Below are 20,535 nucleotides of genomic sequence, written 5' to 3'. Positions count from 1 at the left end.
GAATAACAATTTTACATGATAGTTGTCACAACTGGGTGAGTTTTTAAAATATCAGAGATTGTTAAACCTACATGTTATCTAAATGTTTTCAACAGTGATTGTCAGAAAATATATGAGATACAAATGTGAATTTTGTATATTCTAAAATTTATGAAGTTTACCTTTCAGCTCTAATAATTAAAAAAGCAAAGTTTTTTTTACAGCTGAATAATTATATTTTGTTTAACTGACAAAAAACAGAATAGAACATTTGAGCAATTGAACTGGGATTACTGAAATTTTCCTTTTCCAAATCATCAAAGTTTGATTACACTTTTATTGTTTTTTCCTTTCTATAAACTATTGAAAATTTAAGTTCTGTTCCATTCTGTGTTGCCTGCTTAAATTTTCAGTCCTTCAGTGGACTTCCTCTATTTCAATTTTCCATTCAATTCCAGGGTACAATATTCCTCAACCCTTAGAGATGAAATAAGAACGTGTTCTCCAGGCAGACAAGCACACTTGAATAGAAATGTTTTCGTATGTTTTCATTTTCCTTGTATTACATAAGTGTGTGTTTAAAATGCATAAAGCTCATTAACTGAATTGTTGTATCAAACGACTTTCTTCTCACTTTGTAAGACAATACAGGACAATTTTGTGTATATCAGTACACTTTGTAGCGCAATAAACAAGTTAATGGAAAAGAAAATCATTCGGTTTTGTTTGAAGAAAAATCATAAATCAGAGCAATTTTGGGGTAATATTATAAACTGCATCCTTTTAGGTTCAATGACAGTATTCTAATTATAATAGAGTCAATCCATTTCAGTGCTTTACAAGACAAATGATTAACTGTTGGCAACTACTTTTATAGATGTATGATCAGTTGACTATATTACAATGGTATGTGATTCAAAGTAGTGAAATTAAGCTTCTTTTCACCTTTCTGAGGGACTGAAGAATCTGATACACTTCTGGATCTTGAAAAAGCAGGGGATTTTAGGTTATGAGACACTGTTCCAGAGGCCATATTACTATTGGTACTGTGCTCGTTGAAAACACTTGGTGATTGAGCCATATGGGTAAATGAAACAGACTGACTTGGTTGCTCCCAGGTCCTGCAATATGCTTTTCTTGATGATTCAGGCGACGTGTGCTGGTTCATTCCTTCAACAGAATCTGGGGTCCCAGGACCTGATGTTACTAGGAACACATATAACAAAATAAATGGTTTGTTTAGCTCAGAGGTGTTAAACTGCTGGACCACAGGCCGGTTTCATCATACTGAAGCTGCGCCCATCCCATTGCCGGCAATGGCAAAACCAGCCTGATACGTTGTGCAACGTCACATGACGTCGCGAGTTTGACATGTCTGGTTTAGCTTGTTATTAATTCAGCACAGATCTATCAAGATTATTACAATATGCTATGCTCCAATGTCACCTCATTATTTATTGAGAGACTAGGGGATTCTTTGTTTAAAAACAATTTAAAACCAGCTAGTTTAAGGGAATCAAGGGAGAGAGATTCATACAGCTTTTAAAAACAAACATTTTAAATCCATTTGCTACCCCGCAAATGGCATTTCTAACACCAAGTGGAAAACTACCGTATATTCCGACGTATAAGACGACTTTTGAGAGCATTGAAACAGCCTCCGAACTCGGGGGTCGTCTTATACGCCGAGTCGTCTTATATGCCAGAAATAAGGTAGTTTCTGGTGTATAAGACGACTTTCTAGGCATGCGACTCGGCATCGATCGTCTTATACGTCGGAAATACCGGTAGTTTCCGGCGTATAAGATGACTTTCTAGGCATGCGACTCGGCGTCAATCGTCTTATATGCCGGAAATACCAGTAGTTTCCGGCGTATAAGACGATTTTCTAGGCATGTGACTCAGCGTTGATCGTCTTGCGACCCGGCGTCGAACTCTGGGGTCGTCTTATATGCCAGGTCGCCCTATACGCCGGAATATACGGTAATATGTTTTCAACGTCGATCAATCACAGTAAGATTATTATGAAAAAAAAATCTTCTTTTGACTATTTACCTGGCATATTTATTGTTTGGTCACCTAGAAAAAGGCGTCTTGCAATGCTCCTTCTGTACCATGCTCTTGGAAATGCTAAAATCTCACTCAGTCTCCTCATGTCATATTTAAAAGAAGCAGATCCTATATCACAAACAGCTAGAAAAATATTATAAAAAATCTGTTTATATTTTACATTTCACATTATTTTATTCATTCTTGTAACATCTGTCATTCATAAACCAAAACCAAGTGTTTAATAAATAATAATGAATATATTCAAAATTGAGATAATTAAATTTAGATTGTATTAGCATCCTTTACATCAATCAAACTGACTCAGATTGCTATAGTTTAATTCAGCACAACATAGAGAGGGCTACAGGTTCTCCCACCCAGGATCAAGGTTATCGATATTTATTTACTTATATGATTTGTAACCTGCTGCACCAATTTGACGATAGCTATTGTAGATTGCAAATGTAAAATACATTTCATTTTTCAGAATAAATTCGTGTATATTATATATTTTTAATCTCTTCTTTTTTAGCATTGTAGCACCAAACTCTAGGCTTATTGCAGTAATAGCCATCTCAAAAATGTTTTTATTCCTCCAATATATTTAATATTAAAACTGCTTGCTACAAGAGAGCAATTACTGGCACAATTTTATCTCATCTCAAAAAAAGAATCAAGGAAAATGTAAATAGATGTTGAAAAATAATAATATATCAAAGGCTTGATTTAGTGTTATGGTGAACCAGACCCATACATACTTAAAAGGCTTTTAAATAGAATTATACAAATGTAAGTTCACAGTGGTATCAGTTTTGTTTGCAAGTTCAAAAAGTGATATTCTTCCACATGTTTCCACATTATTCCCATTTTATCAAATATTTCCCAGATGATCTGCCTATTATTTTGATTATGCAGGTAATTTTCACTTACTGTGGTAATTGGGGCTGGGACTCCATTGCTAAGTGTCATGATCATAAGGCACAATGTGATATGATCATGCAATTTACAACAAAAGTTTCAGCAGTCCAAGTTGCTGTTGTTAGGCAAATTCCGTGCAACCATAGCATCCTGCAGTCATATGATCATGATTTGTGACCTTCTACCAGCTTTCCTGTTGACTGTTCACTGGAAGCAGCAGAGACATCACAAATGGTGATCTTGTGGTCAAGGGATGCTGTGATGGCATAATTATGAGCCAGTAGTCAAATTTAAATTATGTGACTGCAGGAATTGTGCTGGTTACAACTACCCTCCCTCATTCAGTGTTGTCATAAATTTGATCAGTCACTGAATGAGAGGACATTAATCAAGGACTTATTGGCTGTAGACAGCTATGACAAAGTCAAGAAAGATCATCTGTTTAGTGGAGAAAATATATCTAATTTTATAATTAGCTTAAAATATAATTATGCAACATCCATTCAAAAGACCTACAAGTTCTACAATATCACAGGAGAAAAAAATTGCAAGTTTGATACTGTTACATGTAATGCAGTAGTATTTTCTATGTTGATGATATGATTGATAAATACCAGATATATTTATTAATGTAGTCTCCATCTTATTGGCAGATTTGCTTGCAGAGAGGGTTTCAAAAAAGGTAGCACCTCCTGAACGCCTTATTCTTGACAGGCTAACTTTTACAAACTCAAGGTTAATGCTCAATGAATCCTTGCGACCAGTAACTGATGAAGGTTCTTCATCTATATTCCCTGAAACCATGAAAAACATAATTGCTTTTTTAGCTTAATCTAAATGGGTGAAACCTATTCTCAAATAATGTCTGAATACGTTGCGCTTTGCACAAAAGTGTGTGTAAACTTTGGCTGGTATAAAATATGGTGAATAAATTATTGCTTGCTATATCATGTAATAATTTTAACAGTTTCTAAACAAACGAACAAAGGAAATTTTTACTGCATTTACTGTATGAATGCCTTACTACATAGATGTACTCTGAGATATAAATACAAAACTTATTTTTAAGATACATTCATATATATTTAAATCAGAACAAAATCATTTTTAAAGGGATTTTGTTTTTCCTTTTTAAAGGCTTCCAGTATCTAAAAAGTAAAAAAATCACCAATACATTTCTATGAACCACACTATTCTCTGTTACCTGTTCCAGAAGATAAGCCAGCCACAGTGGTTTTTTGCTTTCCTGCTCCATACGGATGAAATACATAAAGGGAAAAATCAGACATGCAGGCTGTGAAACTCAAACCTGAAGAGCTGTTGCTAGAACCTGTCAAATCTGATTGGCTGCTACTATGCCGTGTTCTGCCAAAAGAGCTGCCTAATCCAAGAGAAGAACCTAAAACAGAAAAAGAAATGTATTCTAGAAAAATCATAAAGACCAGCCAAGGTACATTCCTTGGAAAGACAAATAGAAACATATTTTGATGAGACTCGTGCAATCATGCATTATTAGAGATGAGAACTCATAGTAGTATAAATCTGAATCTTCTGGAAACATTCTTACAAATTATTTATTTTTTATTCTTTTTTATTTATTCATTTCTATCCTAACTTTATCATTTTACAAATAACTCAAGGCAGCAAATATGTCCAACACATCCTCCTTGTATCTTCCCTATAACAAAAACCCTGTGAGGTGAGTTGGGCTGAATGACCAGCCCAAATTGACCCAGCTGGATTTCATGGCTAGGGGTGGACTTGAACTCACGATCTTCCACTTTCTAGCCTAGTGCCTTAATCACTAGACCAAACTGGTATTGGACAAGCTTTCAGCATTATTCCATGAATGGCTTAATCAACGCACCTAAAGGACTGCTTTTCCCTCATACTGATCTGATAAAGAAGTCTCTTTCTGTAGCCTGATATGGATAAATCCTAGATTATTTGAAATGTGTAAGATTTTTTCTGTGTCAGCTGTCCTCCAGCTAAATTAATTAAGTGGGGTGAGATTGGGAGTACAATGTAGTCTAGTTTATTATTATAGTCACTGACCAGAATGTCATACTAGGCTAAGCTCAAAAGGAGTTTGGTAAATTGATAATAGAGCTCAGATATCATATTAAACCATTATTTAGTATCAGGTTTACAAAACAAGCAATTACGTCTGAAAGTTTACAATTTGTATTAATCATTTAGGGAAATAAGTCAACTTCAAACTTTTAATTCTAGTTTGATCTAAATCAAAGTTAATACTAGCCACTGGTTTTGTTAAGGCATAATCATGGTTGTAAGAACACATTTTAATTTCTGTCTTTTGAGAGCACCAGAAGACCCATAATTTATTCTTACAGGATTAAACTGTTATTTTATATTAAACCTGAATACACCTCTAAAAAGAACTGAAACTGTTTTTCAATAAAAATGATTTTACCTGGCGAGATAGTTTTAATTGGCATCTTTGATCCACTTTGTAAAGAATTTTCTGTAGGGCCGGTGGAACCTAAAGTTTCTAATTCTCCTCGATTAGAAGAAAATACAAGATCAAGGGAAGGAAGTTTCAACATGCATTCCACCCGTGACACAGGTAAGCAGCTGAACTTGATTTGTGAAGGCTGAAGAAAAGAAAAATGGTGTTTACCTTACATGGAGAATTGAAATGAGACGAGAAAGCAACAAGTAAGATGCAAAGATGCAATACTATTAATTTTTTTTAATGCGAGAAATAAATAATGTGTGACTATCTAGATGTTATTTAATTCAAGTCTAAATATCTTCATTCCTGGGTCTATTAAGTTGGGCTGATAGATTATAAATTGGAATTCAAGAACAACAGAAGGGACATAAAATATCCTAAGATTTAGAAAATAATTGTCTTCAAATGATGACCTAGTGTCAGAAATAAGGAAAGTAACATATTGTTACCTCTGCAGAACATTTAGAACAAGATTTTAGGGGGCCCATAAAAGATGTATTAAGAAATTCTAAGAAGGAGTCTGACACTGAAGAAAACTACACATGGAACACAAGAAGAGTATAGAGAAAAATTATATTATTAAATACATCAAATGGAATTTAGTACATCTTTGCTAATACAAGTATCAGCCCTAGTTTCACATTTCCTAGCTCTGTGTAGTTTGAGTCAATAAGCTGCACACATCTTAGAACTGAATTTTAATTTGTGCCATCTGATTAGACTGCTGAGTCTGGAATACAAGCAAGCAATATTCAATTTTATGCTGCCAAACTATAAGCAGATCAATATGTCTCAGCTTAACCCACTTTCATGAAACCAAATGTTGCTTTAGATTCCATGGAAAAAGTTAGAATACAATATCTAAACTCATAATATAGTTTACATTATCAGACAGTGAAATATTTAAAGCAAAATATGCTCTACAAATAAATACTTTTCTTTACAAGGTATCAATGATATTTCTCATATAAAATGAAATAGAAACTATAGAATAAATGAAAAAAGTCCCAATTTAAAATAGAATTCATTATTTTAGCATTTGAAAAACAAAATATTTCTGTATACAAATAAATCTGGCCAATTTACAACAGCCTTGAAGGTATTACTTAAATTGATATCCATGCTCACCTGAACTCTTACATATACCACTACATCAACAGGAAAAGAAGAATATGCTGATGTTGATGAAGATACTAAGGAAGCTGTGGATTCTTCTAAAGGATCTTGCATATCAAATTGTCCAATATCTTCATCTTGTGAACTGATGGCTTTAAAACAATAAGGAAGTGATTACATATAAATTCTCCAAAATAAAAATCAGGATATAAAAATTATAGTAGAGAAATATGATACCTGTATAATTCCTTTCTATTGGAGTTATAGGTATTGTTTCCAGGGCCTTTTCTAGAAAGTCTAACAGGCAAGGGCTAATCACCATTTCTTCCGGCAAAGATTGAAGTGCAACCCAAGCATACAATTTTGCTGTTTTTATGCCACCACTTCCTTTACCTTTGGCTGAAAATTTGAAAAATAAAGTGAAACACCAGATCACAAATGTCAAATAGAACACAAATAAAAAAGTAAGAAAAGTTAATGATAGCTCAAAAGTGAGGTTACCTTAACTCAATTCCTGAGATATCTTTCCTTAAGTTAATAATGTATCTCTGGTTAATCCAACAGATCTCAGCATTTTTATAGAGAATTGAGATTGATTTAAATCATCCATAAATTTGCAGTTTAATAAAGCTTCTAATTTTATAATCAGAATGACTGAAATAGATCACTTTCAAAAACTTTAAATGAAATTTCCATTGCTGTATTTAAACATTTTTGTAAATTGAAACATTTGGTACTTCCTGCGACAGAACACTCTAGTGTGGATTAACTCTGCTAATTATCCAAGCCAAAAAAAGGATACGTTTATAGCAGCTGTACTGCTAATTACTAATTCACTAGTTTCATCTTGTGACTAACTTGTGGTAGGAAAAGTGGGTAGGAAAAGTGGTCTAACTTAAACAAATAAGGATGCTGAATGTACCTATACAGCAGGGGTGTCGAACTCAATTTCATTGAGGGCCGCATCAGCACTGCGGTTACCTTCAGGGGGCCAGGGTGGGTGCGGCCTACTGGGTGGGCATGGATGGAGTGGGTGTGGCCTACTGGATGGGCATGGCCAGCTCTATATCATTAGCGTCAAGGGGGCCTGGGCAGAAGTGGGCAAATTCGTGCCACCCAGCTCAGCTCTCAGCGCTGTGAGGGGAGCGCCCCACTGCCTGCCGAAACTGGGCAGGCTGGGAGCTGGGCGGCCTCATGCTTCTTTTTGGATTTGCGCTGCCCAGCTCAGCCTCTCGGTGCTGTGAGGAGAGCGCCCCACTGCCTGCGAAACCACTCCCCTGGAGCTCATCAAGCCAGATATGTGAAGCAGGTGAGGGCCATTTGCTGGCCACTTCCAAGTGATGGTGCATTTCTTCATTCCTCACAAAGGATAACACCTCCCTAGCATGCACCTAGGGGGCGGGGCTGACGTGGCAGAGGCTGGTTCCTCGTTGTTTCCAGACAGCCTTGTGGAGCTAAGACTAAATACGTTTCAGCATAGATGGCCACCACAAAATTGTACATTGGCTCCTGGCTGGCCAGGGCCAAGGCAGCAGTGGCCATTCCCTCACTGTTTCCAGGATGGCTTCGTGGGCCACATGAAACCACTTCACGGGCCGCATCCAGTCCCCGGGCCTTGTGTTTGACATGTCTGCTATACAGAGTGGAACGAATGCGTACATTCAGACATTATGACAAACCAGGCTAAGGCTTGCCTGGAATTGCCCTGAGTTATATCACCTGCCATTTCCTATATATGGTATCACCCCATAGAAGGCATGTGCATGAAGTTATGCCTCAGTTTTTAATCTGATCTTGTTTGATCAAGATCATTATTGGATTCTTTTAGTTAAAACTATGAGATTTCGGATACAAACTAGAACAACACATGGTTCCTTTCGTTTGTTCTGGTAAAACCATCATCTTATAAAAAGGTTTGTCTTAAGTGACATATCAAGTGACAGTATTACAATCTGCTCAAAAGAATGCATGGGGTAAAGCAGCAGATACAATCCAACATGTTCCTAACTAAAGCACATGCCCAATTTTCCACACTGTCTGAGCATGTTCAGCATATGCCAAGTAGCCTGTAAATAAGTATATAACTCAAATGCTTTTCTCATGCTAAGCCCCCCCCCCCCCAAACACCTTTGTGGTCAATGCTTTTTTCCCCCATTCTTCATTTAGTTTGACGGAAACATCAAAACAAAGTTGAGTAACCCATGGAAAATATAGTCTGCCTGCAGCACTAGTATCCCAAGATTGTGTAACCAATATTTGTTGAAGTAGGTAAATTTTGGCAGTGTGTTTTTGGAATAATTTTTTGGGTTAAGGGCTTAAGAGTGGGAATGGATGTAACTTGTCTCCTAAAGATTTCCCAAGGCTTGTCAACTATTTATCATTTTTCACATTCAAGGGGGATGAATTAAGAGTGGCAATGGAAAAGATTTGCAAAGCACTTCCATTCCCATCCTTTAGCCTTCTAAGTAATCTCTGCAAATGTAGTTCATCATGAACTACACTATGAAAACAGTTAAGGTATCAGTAGATAATGACATAATTTATTCATGCCTGTAGTTTTCCACAGATTATTTTGCACCTCCATTTTTTAAATCAAATCTACTGTCTAAAATAGCTTCTCTATTATCCAAATTGCAGGAAAATGTAGTCAGAATTCAAATAGTTAGGTATTCTTTGGATCAGGAGTTCCCAACCCCTGGTACCGGGCCACAGCATGCCAGCAACTGGGCCATGCAAACAAGCAAAGCCCCATCCGTGGGATGCAGGCAGCACATGAAACCACGCCTCCTCTGGTTCGCGGAAAAATCTCCATAGAATCGGTCCCTGATGCCCAAAAGATTGGGGCCTCTGCTTTAGAACTTGAGTGATTTTTAGGCAAAAAGTAGGCTATCTTAGCATGGATAAATATAGATGTGTCATACGTTTTGCATGCAGACCTACTAAGCAATCACATTCTTTCATGAGCATTACCATTTGATAATTTAAGGTAGTAATACACTGAATCCTTAAGATGATGTTTCGCACAAAGAATGAATAATATATTACAACTGGTACTTGTCCTCTCCTTGATACACTCCCACCCCATTTCCACTACCAAAAAGGTTGCTGTTCTTCTGTAGGATCACTTGTACAGCTGTGGATGGTTATATAGTCACAGTAATCAGTTTCTGTCTGATTCCCAACCACATCTATTTTTGCACTATGATATGCTCCGCTGCTCCTAAGACACATTCTACATAGGTATCTCTTAAATATATTTTCTCTATATGACAGTCTCATGTTGAACAGAATTAAGGGGAAAAAAATGAAATATATACAGCATATGAAATAGACTGAAACTCTAAATACAAATATGTAACAATTGTATGATAAGAGTGGTATTTGGGGTTCTCTGAGCTTGGCTGTTTTTTGCAGACGTTTCATTACCCAAACTAGGTAACATCATCAGTGCTAGTAAGAAGTGGGGCTTCCCCTGAGTTTATATGTCCGTGGGAATGGTCTTGGAGGTTCTTTGGTTTGGATGTTTACTGTTGGCTTGTTTAGCAATTTCCTTGATTGCGGTATTTTTTACCTGATGGTATGATAATATTTCATTTAGCTGTATGATTTAGTATTTAGATTTACATCTTGTTTAAATTATAGGGCATAACTGACTTATTGATTGATTGATCTTGTTTATTTAAATCAATTTGCCTTCTCATTCATAGATTTTCTAAGAATCATGTACATTTAATAGTTGCTTGTATATTTCACATTAAATACATAATGATCGATGAAACTACACTTAAAAGATGTTTATAAACTACAAATAAAATGAATTAAATTAACTAGCAAAAACCAAGAAAGTTCAAAGCTTTAACAACTGAGGAACAATTTTAAAAGCTGTACAATTAAACCATACAGTTTCTAAGTATAAAGTTATCTTAACACTTTTTCTAAAAGTGTCAATAAATGGTGACTATTCAGTTTCACTGAGGAGATATTCTACAATTAGGGCTGAAATAAAAAGGAGTTTTCTATAGATTCATGCCTTCCAAATAATTGGATTTCAGCTTGATTATTCCTTAACCATTATGGTATCTAGACAAGCTGGTTGAAGATCACTGTACTTATAATTTAAAAAAATATTTAGGTTATCAGTCTGGGAAAGTTGTTTTATATTACTGATAGAAAGGGATCCAAAAATCTGGTCATATACAGTAGCTGAAATAAGGTTTTCATTATAAAACGTGTATATGCTTAGATACACAATTCTGAAATTAAGGATTTCAATTTAACATTCTACACTAAGGATAACTGATTTCTTGTACTCCACATATAATGGATTTCATGCATACTTAGGAATTGTGAAAATTGTCCAAATTTTATTTATAGTTTCCCCAAACATTGACACATTAACCCAGCAGATGTAGTGAGCTCAAAAACAGACCAAAGAATATAAGAGAAACCATTTATAATAGTTGATAATGTAATATTTAACAAAGGGAAGAACTAGTAAGAAAATAATAAAAAGTACAATTTTTATGTAGAAAAATTATGCCCTAAAATGTATCACAACATCAAACAGAACAGTTTATTAAGCTACAAATACTGATCTAAATATTGAACTCTACATTATGCAAAAGATTACTAAAGTCAAAAGACAAACAATGAAAAGAGAAATGTTTACCTGATGGAATAGGTGGGGGTTGAGGAGTTAGTAAGGTTTTAGCCTTGATACGAGTAGGAGGAATGGCGTCTTTCATACTATACAATTTTGATTCTTTGGAAAAGGTTCTTTGAAGAGATGAGCCTCGAGATGTATTTGGCGACTCAGTTTTTAACATCTTAGAGTTGTAATGTAGCTAAAACAAGATAAAATTAAATTAAAATCATAGGTTTTTGCATCGCCAAACTGTTGGGGGGGGGTGTTCAAGGAGTATTGTAAAGAATAGAAGAGCATAAATCACAAATAACACTTTGACTGAAATTATTAAAGTAATGGAAAATACAGGGTCTGGTGGAATTTTGATGGTTGATGCTCTGCAATGATCCCAGTTAGATAAAAAATGTTCTGGAAAATTAGTTTTCGTAGAAGGAGCCTATCAGTATATGATATACAGTTATTCCTTGCTATGCTGGAACTACTGTATTAAATAAATTATAAAATGTTTAAAACTATCTGACTGGATTTAATTAAGCTATTTTATTTGTAAATATTGTTAAATGATGCCTGATTATTTTTGAAAAGAATCTTTGCTATTTTAAAACAATAGTATTACAACAAAAATACTTTTTTAATGTGAAATGTTATATTAAGGACAAAGAAAGGAGATCTCGTTATACAAAATATATTTAGGTGTAATAAACCCTCTGTTTATTTTCTTCATCAGCAACTTAATAACATGAATCACTTTTAAAATATAGATCTTGTTGGCATAGTATGTCACACCTGTCTCATTCTCATTTCTTTATCCTAGCCTTTAATTGTCTAGGAAAAAGCCTTAGGATTTTCTATAACATATACAATGTTTATCAGCCCTTTTTAATACTGGACCAGTTGGCTAAATTTTCTTTCTCTTTTCTTCAAAATGTTACTGCCACAAAATTCCTGATGCCTCCCTATCTGAAATCCTATTCATTATGTATGCAAATAAACTGGATTTGGCAGTATATCTGACGAATAAGTTTGAGGTAAATCAGTGTGCCACACTGATTGGATGTGACACACGTCTAAAGTGGATGCAGCGCATATGTACAAGTACTATACTATCTCTAATACAGGGGCAAACAAGAAGAGAGAGATAGAGAGAAGGATTAAAAATTATAGCTGGCAACATAGCAGGAACTCTTGTAATGATTGACAGTGCCACTGATCTGTCGGATTGGCAATGTGGCACTGATTTCCTCAAACTTATTCTTCAAATAATTACTCATCCAATCTTATTACTATTTCCAAAGATAAAATTATTGTAGAATTCCCTTGCTTCCAGATTTGTTCAATTTGATATTAAAATGCTTTTTTTAAATTATGAAGACAACAAAGTAGATATGCCACATAATGAATCATACATTCTTCATTGAACTGAGGCTCTCTAAATTAGTCTTAATGCTTATCTGTAATAACATTAGATTTCCTAGCATATTTACAGGCTTCAAAGCAATAGCTACATTACATGACAGGTTCCGGAAAGTAATGTGAAACTGAAATTCTATTTTATCACACTATATGAAGGAAATATCAAACTTTTTATTTTTACCTTAACATCTACTCCAGGAATGTAAAATACTGTTGTTTCCACATCACTAGTCTTTGTTTGAAGAGATGCTGGTACTTTCTTTCCAGCCAGTAAGTGGGTAGTTGACGCATAGTTAGTTTGAAATTTCCTTTTTTTAGAGGGAGAGTCTTGATCTAAACTTCGGGAACTGCGATCATAGGTCCTAAGAGATATATATAAATAGACACACTCATTACCCTGAATACAAAGGCAATATTAAGTTATTTTGAAAGTTCTGAATAGTCATTGTTAGTCAAACTCACTGATATCACCTCAGAGAACTGAGAACAGAAATATTTGGCATGACTTGATTATGCTCTAGCTTACATTTGGCTTAAGGCTCTCAGGCACACAGCATAGTAGGCAAGAATCTTTATCAGCTAGGAAGAAGGGAGCGTAGTAGATCATGTGGTTTGGACATTGGGTTGGAGTTAGCAAGTCCACACTTGAGACTCAAGTGCTGCTACATGGCAGGAAGAACTCCTGTCATTTATTCCAGCTCCTTGATATGAAAGGAGCCCCCATGGACATCCACCCTGGCATCGGTGATATCACTGGCTAATCCTTTCAACCCAGAAGCACCTTAAATGATGCCCTCTAGCACGAATGGGGAATTAGGAAGAAGCCATTAAAGCATTAGATTGTCCTCTATCAACAGTCCAATTCATTTTTAATATACACTTTTTAAAAAATTCTAACACTTATTTCTCCCACACTTCTCACCACTTAATAGACTTTTTACTCTGTTTTCAGCCTTGAAGATGGAGAGCTTTTGATTGTTGATATAAATGATACCCCTGCCCTGAGAAACTCTCTCAACTTTCACAAAAATAACTAAAGTGTGGTTTCTCTATGTGATTCAGTGGGATTAGCTATATATTTTCTCTAGTTTTTTGCATCACTCAAGAGTCTACTGGAATTGGACAGCCTGTAAATTTAAAGGTAAGATAAAATGAGATAAGGGTTTGTTCCAGTTTTCCATAAGCAAACTTTTAAAAGAGCAAAATATTTCTCCTTCTGCCGTCTACCAGAAAATCATCCCTACATCATTGGGGAACCTTCCAAAACTAATATGAGAGGTTATGTAGAGGTGGGAGAAGAGAATCTCTTCCATGGTTAGAGTCTATTTTTTAAATGGTACAAATTCTTTGACTTCTGTAAGTGCATTATTGTACTTGTATATTTGTAATGTTTTTAATTGCATTTAACAATTTATATCCTCTAGCATCTTATTCAGTCTTACATTCATTCATTCAGAAATGCTGGATGTTGACTTCCGGTTCTGGTTTGCGGCATCCCTAGTCATACGAGGAGACTTCTTTCCTCGTCGGCTAGCCTTCCCTCTGCCAGTAGACCCTTATGCGGGTCAAAAGTCGCCCTGGAGGGTACGACTTCTGTCGAGGAGGCTTTGCTTGGCTACGGAGGAGCGGCGGCTCCTCCACCTGTCCGAGCTATCTCTGAGGGCCGACGGAGAAGATCAGCCAGTAAAATGGCCGATCACCCTGACGCTTCAAACCACAAGTCAAAGAACATCTAAGTTGTAAGAACCCCCGTGGTGAGACTTTTCCTTGCTACTCTCTCTACTCTATTTTGTTTTTTGTGCCTGTAAGAGCCTTGTTGAAATTATTTCCCTGGCTTGAAAAAGCAGCTTCTGCATGTTTGGGAAGAAAGGCGTTTTATAAAAATAGAACAAAATTCTAAAGACTATATTTTATTTCCCTATTTTTTGAGGGTACAGAATTTTTTTTTCTCTTTCTAAGAACTGTGCTATCATCTTATGCTGGAAGATTATTTCTTTTTTCACATTATACTTTAAAAGACAGAAAAAAGGTAATGGTGTCTGGAAAAGATCTTTTTTTAACCTACTGAGGATATCTAGTGGCGAAAACCTAACACTGTAACTTGTGGTTACTCTTTGAAGATGGAATAGATTTGACCTTCAAATTATTTTTGAAGAGAAAAGATAAGCTGCGCAGCTGTGGGAATTGTGGCAGTGGACACTGCCTAACTTTTATTAAATACAGCCTCTACAAAAAAGAAAAAAGAGACTCTTTTTATTTACTATCAAAATGGGGAAACCTCAGTTACAATTAAACTGTAAACTTATATTGGAAAAGATTTATGAGACTACTGCAGAAATATGTGCTACAATGAAAGAATTTACTACAGAATTAAGATCCAGAAATCTCACTTCAAACATTCAAACTGATGTCCAGACTACATCTGACTATTCTATAAATCAAAACATGCTAGAAGAGGAATTAACAGAGATAAAAGAGGAACTTATTCTATCTTATAAACTTTCCATCTGTAACTCTGAGGAACAGAAGAAGCAAAGATTTGAAACCACAAAGCAACGATGCTTTAAGGATGAGAGAAATAGATGCCTAATGCAGAGGATAGGACTCCTATCCTTTCAAAGGCCACTGCAAGCAACAAAGATAGATCTACTGGCTGAAAGGGAAGCTTGGTTATGGAAACCTGCCTGGCACAGAAAAAAAGCCAGAATCAGACTGAAAGGAGAAATTCAAAATTGTGTAATGGATTAAAAGGCAATGTTGGATTTATGGACTGTTTTAAGGATTAAGATTTAGAGTCAGAAGTGTGGAGGAATTTGCACGTGCAGCAAACTGCCATGCATTGCTCCCCACAAACCTCATAACCTTTTGATACCTTTTGTCCCAAGGAAGCAGCCAAAAGATCACCCCCTTTTGACTTAATATCTTACCTACCTAAATAATAAATTCCCCCTTATCTCTTCCTGTCTTTATCTCTTCTTGTCTTTATCAGTTCTTTCTCCTTTTCTAATTTACCTGTATTTGTTTTACCTGCTCTCAACAGGTAATGTGTTACTAGAAAATAATTGCTTATATGAAGGAATTTTTCAATTACTTTATGTCAACAACTAAAGGTTAAACTTCTAAATGTAAAATGTCAGCAGTTAATGGTAAAGCCTATGTATGTAAAAAGTGTATAAAAAACAATAAACTCAGAGTTGGAGAAGCTGTGTGAAGCTGTGTCATGCAGCTTCAAAACCTCTGCTCAAGACATGCCTGAGTCTTTTTCTTAGCATCGTTACAACTGGCGCCTTGAACTGGGACATCCCCTTCCGAGGGAAAGCAGCAACCAACATATTTACAGTCGTCTGGAACAGACCCCTTGGGCACCTTCTCGTCTTCTCGTTCTGCGAGATTTCTCAAACTGTAAGTATGGGCTGCGATATATCTCACCATCAGCAAAAGCATGTAAGGGAGTTAAAGTTTCTCTTACACAAATCGGGCATGACCATGCCTGAAAGGGAGCTTAGGAAGCTGGTGAGTGAGATAGGAAAAAACTGTCCTTGGTGTCCTGAAAGGGGGACACTCCAACTTAAGGATTGGGAAAGAATAGGTAACACCCTTCATCAGGAACCCTGAGCCTCAGTGGATGTTTTGCATTGTTGGCATCAATGTCGCCATGCAGTGGAAAAATATGGAGCTGATGCAGAACAATTAAGTTCTACTCCCTCTCCAGGTTTTAATCATGAAAAGGTTTCAGTTCCATCAGCTCCTATATCTTCCACGATAGATGTAACACCTTCAGAGCAAAAGAATTCTAGATCTTATGTTTCTATTCGCCATGTATTAGAAAATCAAATGGCGAAAGGAGAGGGAGATATGCAGGAAATAGCAGATATGCTCTCAGTTTGTCCTGTACATTTGACTGGGCAGGTAGATGAGAATGGAGCCCCAGTGGTTGAATATCGACCACTTTCTTATGCAATCTTAACAGAATTGCGTAAGGGTATAAGAGATACTGGGTTAGGTAGTTCATATGTGCAAGGTATGTTAGAAGCAATAATGAGGAATCATGTTTTGGTACCAGAAGATTGGAAAACAACACTTCGTATGTTATTAACACCAGCTCAGTATGTGGTATGGGATAGTGAGTTCAGACATCAATGTGCATTAAGAGCAGCAACTTCTGGAGGTGCTTACCTCCCAGAGCAATTATATGGCTCTGGTGATTACACTCCAGTGGATGCACAAATTGTTTTGCCTATAGCTACTCTTCAAATATCCTCTGAATGTGCTTACAAAGCTTTTGGAAAAGTTCCTATAACTGGGAAACCATCTCAAGCATTTTCAAATATTCGTCAAAAGGCAAATGAACCATATGCAGATTTTATTAACCATCTGCAAGATGCCTTGAGACGACAAATTGATAATCCTGATGCCCAAGCTGAATTGCTTATGAAATTGGCTAAAGAAAATGCCACCTCTGAATGTAAACGGGCCATCATTGGATTGGGAGCTCAACCAGATTTAGCAGAAATGATAAAAGCATGTCAGGATATTGGGACTGTTTCTTTTCAAACTAATCTCTTAGCTGCAGCTCTTACAAAACCTCAGGGGAAATGTTATAATTGTGCTAAAATTGGACACTTTAAACAGGATTGCAGAAATCCTAGGGGAGGAAAGTATGCCTCCCGACCATTTAAAAATAATGCTGGGAGACGTCCAAAAACAAAATGCCCTAAGTGTAATAAGGGATTTCATTGGGCTAATGAATGTAGGTCGGGAAACTTCAAAGCGGGCCGGTCTCTGGCCCCGGTCCAAACAGAGACCCTTCAGTAATTCCATCAACAATTAACAATAGCCCTGCTGCCACTAGAGGGAGTGCTGGATAGATTTAACTATCCAACAAGAAGTATGTTTCAAATTTACGGGAGAAGTACAAATAATTCCTTCACAACTTTCTGGACCTCTCCCTTCTGGATATGTTGGATTAATTTTGCCTCGCTCTAGCATGGGAAAAAAGGGAATTTTTGTAATACCTGGAGTAATTGATTCTGACTATACAGGTGTCATCTTTATTCAATTATGGACTAACATGCCACAGACTTTGCCAAGTAATACTAGTCCTGCACAATTATTCCATTTGCCCTATTTTGTCCCTGCAGGGGGTCATGATAGGGATCGAGGGGACGGCAGGTTTGGTTCCACAGATCCTGTTGTAATTGCATTAACCACCCCAATCACCACCCAGTCAGACAGTCTTTTTTCAGGGTAAGCCTTTTGAGGGCATAATTGATACAGGGGCTGATGTTTCAGTAATTTCAGCTAAAGATTGGCCTGCATCTTGGCCCACTGACCCATGCCCTAGTGTCTGGGGTGTAGGAGGGCGACAAGGTGCACAACAAAGTACACAATTTCTTTCTGCAAGTCTTCCTAATTCTACTGTAACTGTTCAACTTTGTCCTTTCATTTTTGACATTCATGTCAACCTTTGGGGAAGAGACTTGCTTAGTAAATGGGGGGCTACTGTCACCTTTGATGAATAAACTGTCTGCCTTACCCTTAACTTGGTTAACTACTACCCCTGTTTGGGTGGAACAATGGCCTCTTCCTCTGTACAGATTACAGGCCTTAAATTTTTTTGTTCAAGAACAATTACAAGACAAACACATTGCCCCTTCCACTAGTCCATGGAACACTCCAGTTTTTGTTATCACAAAGAAGTAGTGAGAAGTTTGTAACAAAATTTTTTCCTGTCTCTTTTGTTTTTCAACTGGCTGTGTTGCTTTAAGAGCAAGAGAGACCAAAAGAAAGAAAGGGGGGGGGAACTGTTCGTTTTAAACTTTTTTTTTTCCTTCTCTGCTTAGAATTCTAGTTTGCGAATGGAGATGAAATTTAATCCCCGCTCTTGCAGTTTCAGCTACCAAAACTTAAGTTTTGTAAATGTTTAACCTACTTAATAGAAATTTGTTTGCATCTTTGATTAACTTGGAATTTAACTTATTGACCAAAGGAAAACAACCTGGAGATCTCATTTGTAGTTCCACTTGCAGCATTTACCACAATTGAGCAAATTAAGTACTTGAGTACTCAATTTGTGGACAGAATTCCATATAAAAATTGTCACTTAACACTTTTGATATTTCTTACTAGTAAGCTACTTACAGGAGTATTAGCTGTGTTAGAAGCGCAAAAAGTATATTGTATTGAATGGCTTTACTTATCCTATCACAAAATGTTTTATCTTTTATCCAGGCTGTTGCTGAAATAACCTCAGGACACAATCAAGCTTGTCCTTGAAATGGGACTGATTTAATTAATATTGTTATTTCTATCCCAAAATTTTATTTTCAATTTTATTTTCAGAATAACTTATCTCTTCAATGCTGACTATATAGACTGTATTTTATATCATCTGCCTACACTGCAGCGCAATCCTCATCACAACGCTCAGAATTATCTGCTGCTATTTTAGCTTTCCACACCTTTTCTCAACAGACTTTTAACTTAATCTCTGATTCTCATTATGTGTGCCAACTTATTTTTAATCTTATAGGTGCTTACATCATGACCAGGATCAACTCCAATCTTATGGCTTTGTTTTTAACTTTACAGCAGCTATCCTTTGTTTCTCACATATGTATCGGTCCTTTAAGGACTGCCTTCATAAACAATTAAAAAAGGAGGGATCAAGGGTACCTAATTTGCAATTTGCATCAAGTCAATAAAGTCTTAATAACTTTAAACCAGCTAAATATTTCTTTTCAAAACACTACTGCCTACCAGCGTCACTTTCAGCAGAAAGCTGTGCTTCCTAATCCATTGGTATATTATCAGCAATTGCCTGATAAAACCTGCCTAGGTCCAATTCCCTTACTAACTTGGGGGCAAGGCTATGCTCTGTGCTTGCTCCTACAGGCCCTCTCTGGATTCCAGCCCGGTGTGTGCAACCAGCCAAAGATGTCATGGCATCAGGTCCAGAACCCAATACTGGAAATGAATCAGGTGACTCTTCAGACAGCACAACGTCCCTTTCGTTCTCGCCATCGCAGTCGGCCAACAACCTGGGGCGATGTGAAGAACCTAACATCTAAAGCGCAGGAGATTCTGAGGCAACAAGGAAAAGAACTTACACCAGAGAATTTATGCGCTGCCTTATTTGTGGTTTTGACTGCAAATTCTTTAGTCATTCTTTGCCTCTCTTTCCTTCTTAATTGCTGTGTGGAGGCTCAAGCTCTTCCATCTCATCCTTTAGAATCACGGATGAAATATAATATCTGGGTGCAATTAGCTAAATGTAACACAAGTGACAGACTTTTGTATTTCTGAATCATATGACATGGAAAATCTACTCTCTACCTGTCTTATACCTGTGTATGTCCCAGCTTCAGTTTATTTGTTATTTCAATGTTTCTGATCAATCTGGTGTTATTCAAAAGCAAATTAATGTTTTACATAATTTGGCTTCTGATTTAAAAATTGATACCTTAGGAAATTGGTGGAGTGCTCTATGGTCATGGCTTCCCATTGGCCTTCTTGGAAAGATTGTTCAATATCTCATTATAATAGTTGCTATCCTTATCAGCTGTTGTTGTTTATTTCAATGTCTTTTTTCTTTACTTAATAAGATGTTTTGCAATCTTCCATACTAAGCTAAGACCCACTAACTACTCCTGCTTAAGATGTCTTCATTATAAAATAGAAAAAGGTGGGATGTGGAGGAATTTGCACGTGCAGCAAACTGCCATGCATTGCCCCCCACAAACCTCATAACCTTTTGATACCTTTTGTCCCAAGGAAGCAGCCAAAAGATCACCCCCTTTTGACTTAATATCTTACCTACCTAAATAATAAGTTCCCCCTTATCTCTTCCTGTCTTTATCTCTTCTTGTCTTTATCAGTTCTTTCTCCTTTTCTAATTTACCTGTATTTGTTTTACCTGCTCTCAACAGGTAATGTG

The 20,535-nt window shown here is 36.5% G+C and overlaps 1 protein-coding gene across 13 annotated transcripts in view; it reads right to left on the bottom strand.

The window, feature by feature from the left end:
• KIAA1109 (KIAA1109 ortholog) overlaps positions 1–20,535 on the bottom strand; it is a 170,416-nt gene that overhangs the window by 15,237 nt on the left and 134,644 nt on the right. For all 13 annotated transcript variants that reach the window (XR_005553814.1, XM_039320216.1, XM_039320218.1 and 10 more), the window contains 9 exons: positions 12,781–12,961; positions 11,211–11,385; positions 6,779–6,940; positions 6,554–6,693; positions 5,384–5,564; positions 4,154–4,348; positions 3,564–3,743; positions 2,035–2,172; positions 925–1,185 (listed from right to left, as the gene is read on the bottom strand). Coding sequence is in view for 12 of the 13 variants with exons in the window: in XM_039320216.1 (XP_039176150.1) it covers positions 925–1,185; positions 2,035–2,172; positions 3,564–3,743; positions 4,154–4,348; positions 5,384–5,564; positions 6,554–6,693; positions 6,779–6,940; positions 11,211–11,385; positions 12,781–12,961 (1,613 nt within the window). In the remaining variant the exon portion in view is untranslated. The remainder of the gene's footprint in view (positions 1–924; positions 1,186–2,034; positions 2,173–3,563; positions 3,744–4,153; positions 4,349–5,383; positions 5,565–6,553; positions 6,694–6,778; positions 6,941–11,210; positions 11,386–12,780; positions 12,962–20,535) is intronic.

This window comes from Crotalus tigris, unplaced genomic scaffold (genome assembly GCF_016545835.1).
Source record: "Crotalus tigris isolate CLP2741 ecotype Arizona unplaced genomic scaffold, ASM1654583v1 scf7180000023625.2024221, whole genome shotgun sequence".
Lineage (NCBI taxonomy): Eukaryota > Metazoa > Chordata > Lepidosauria > Squamata > Viperidae > Crotalus > Crotalus tigris.
Note: the sequence above shows the minus strand (reverse complement) of the source record. Positions and strands in the feature narration are given on the sequence as shown.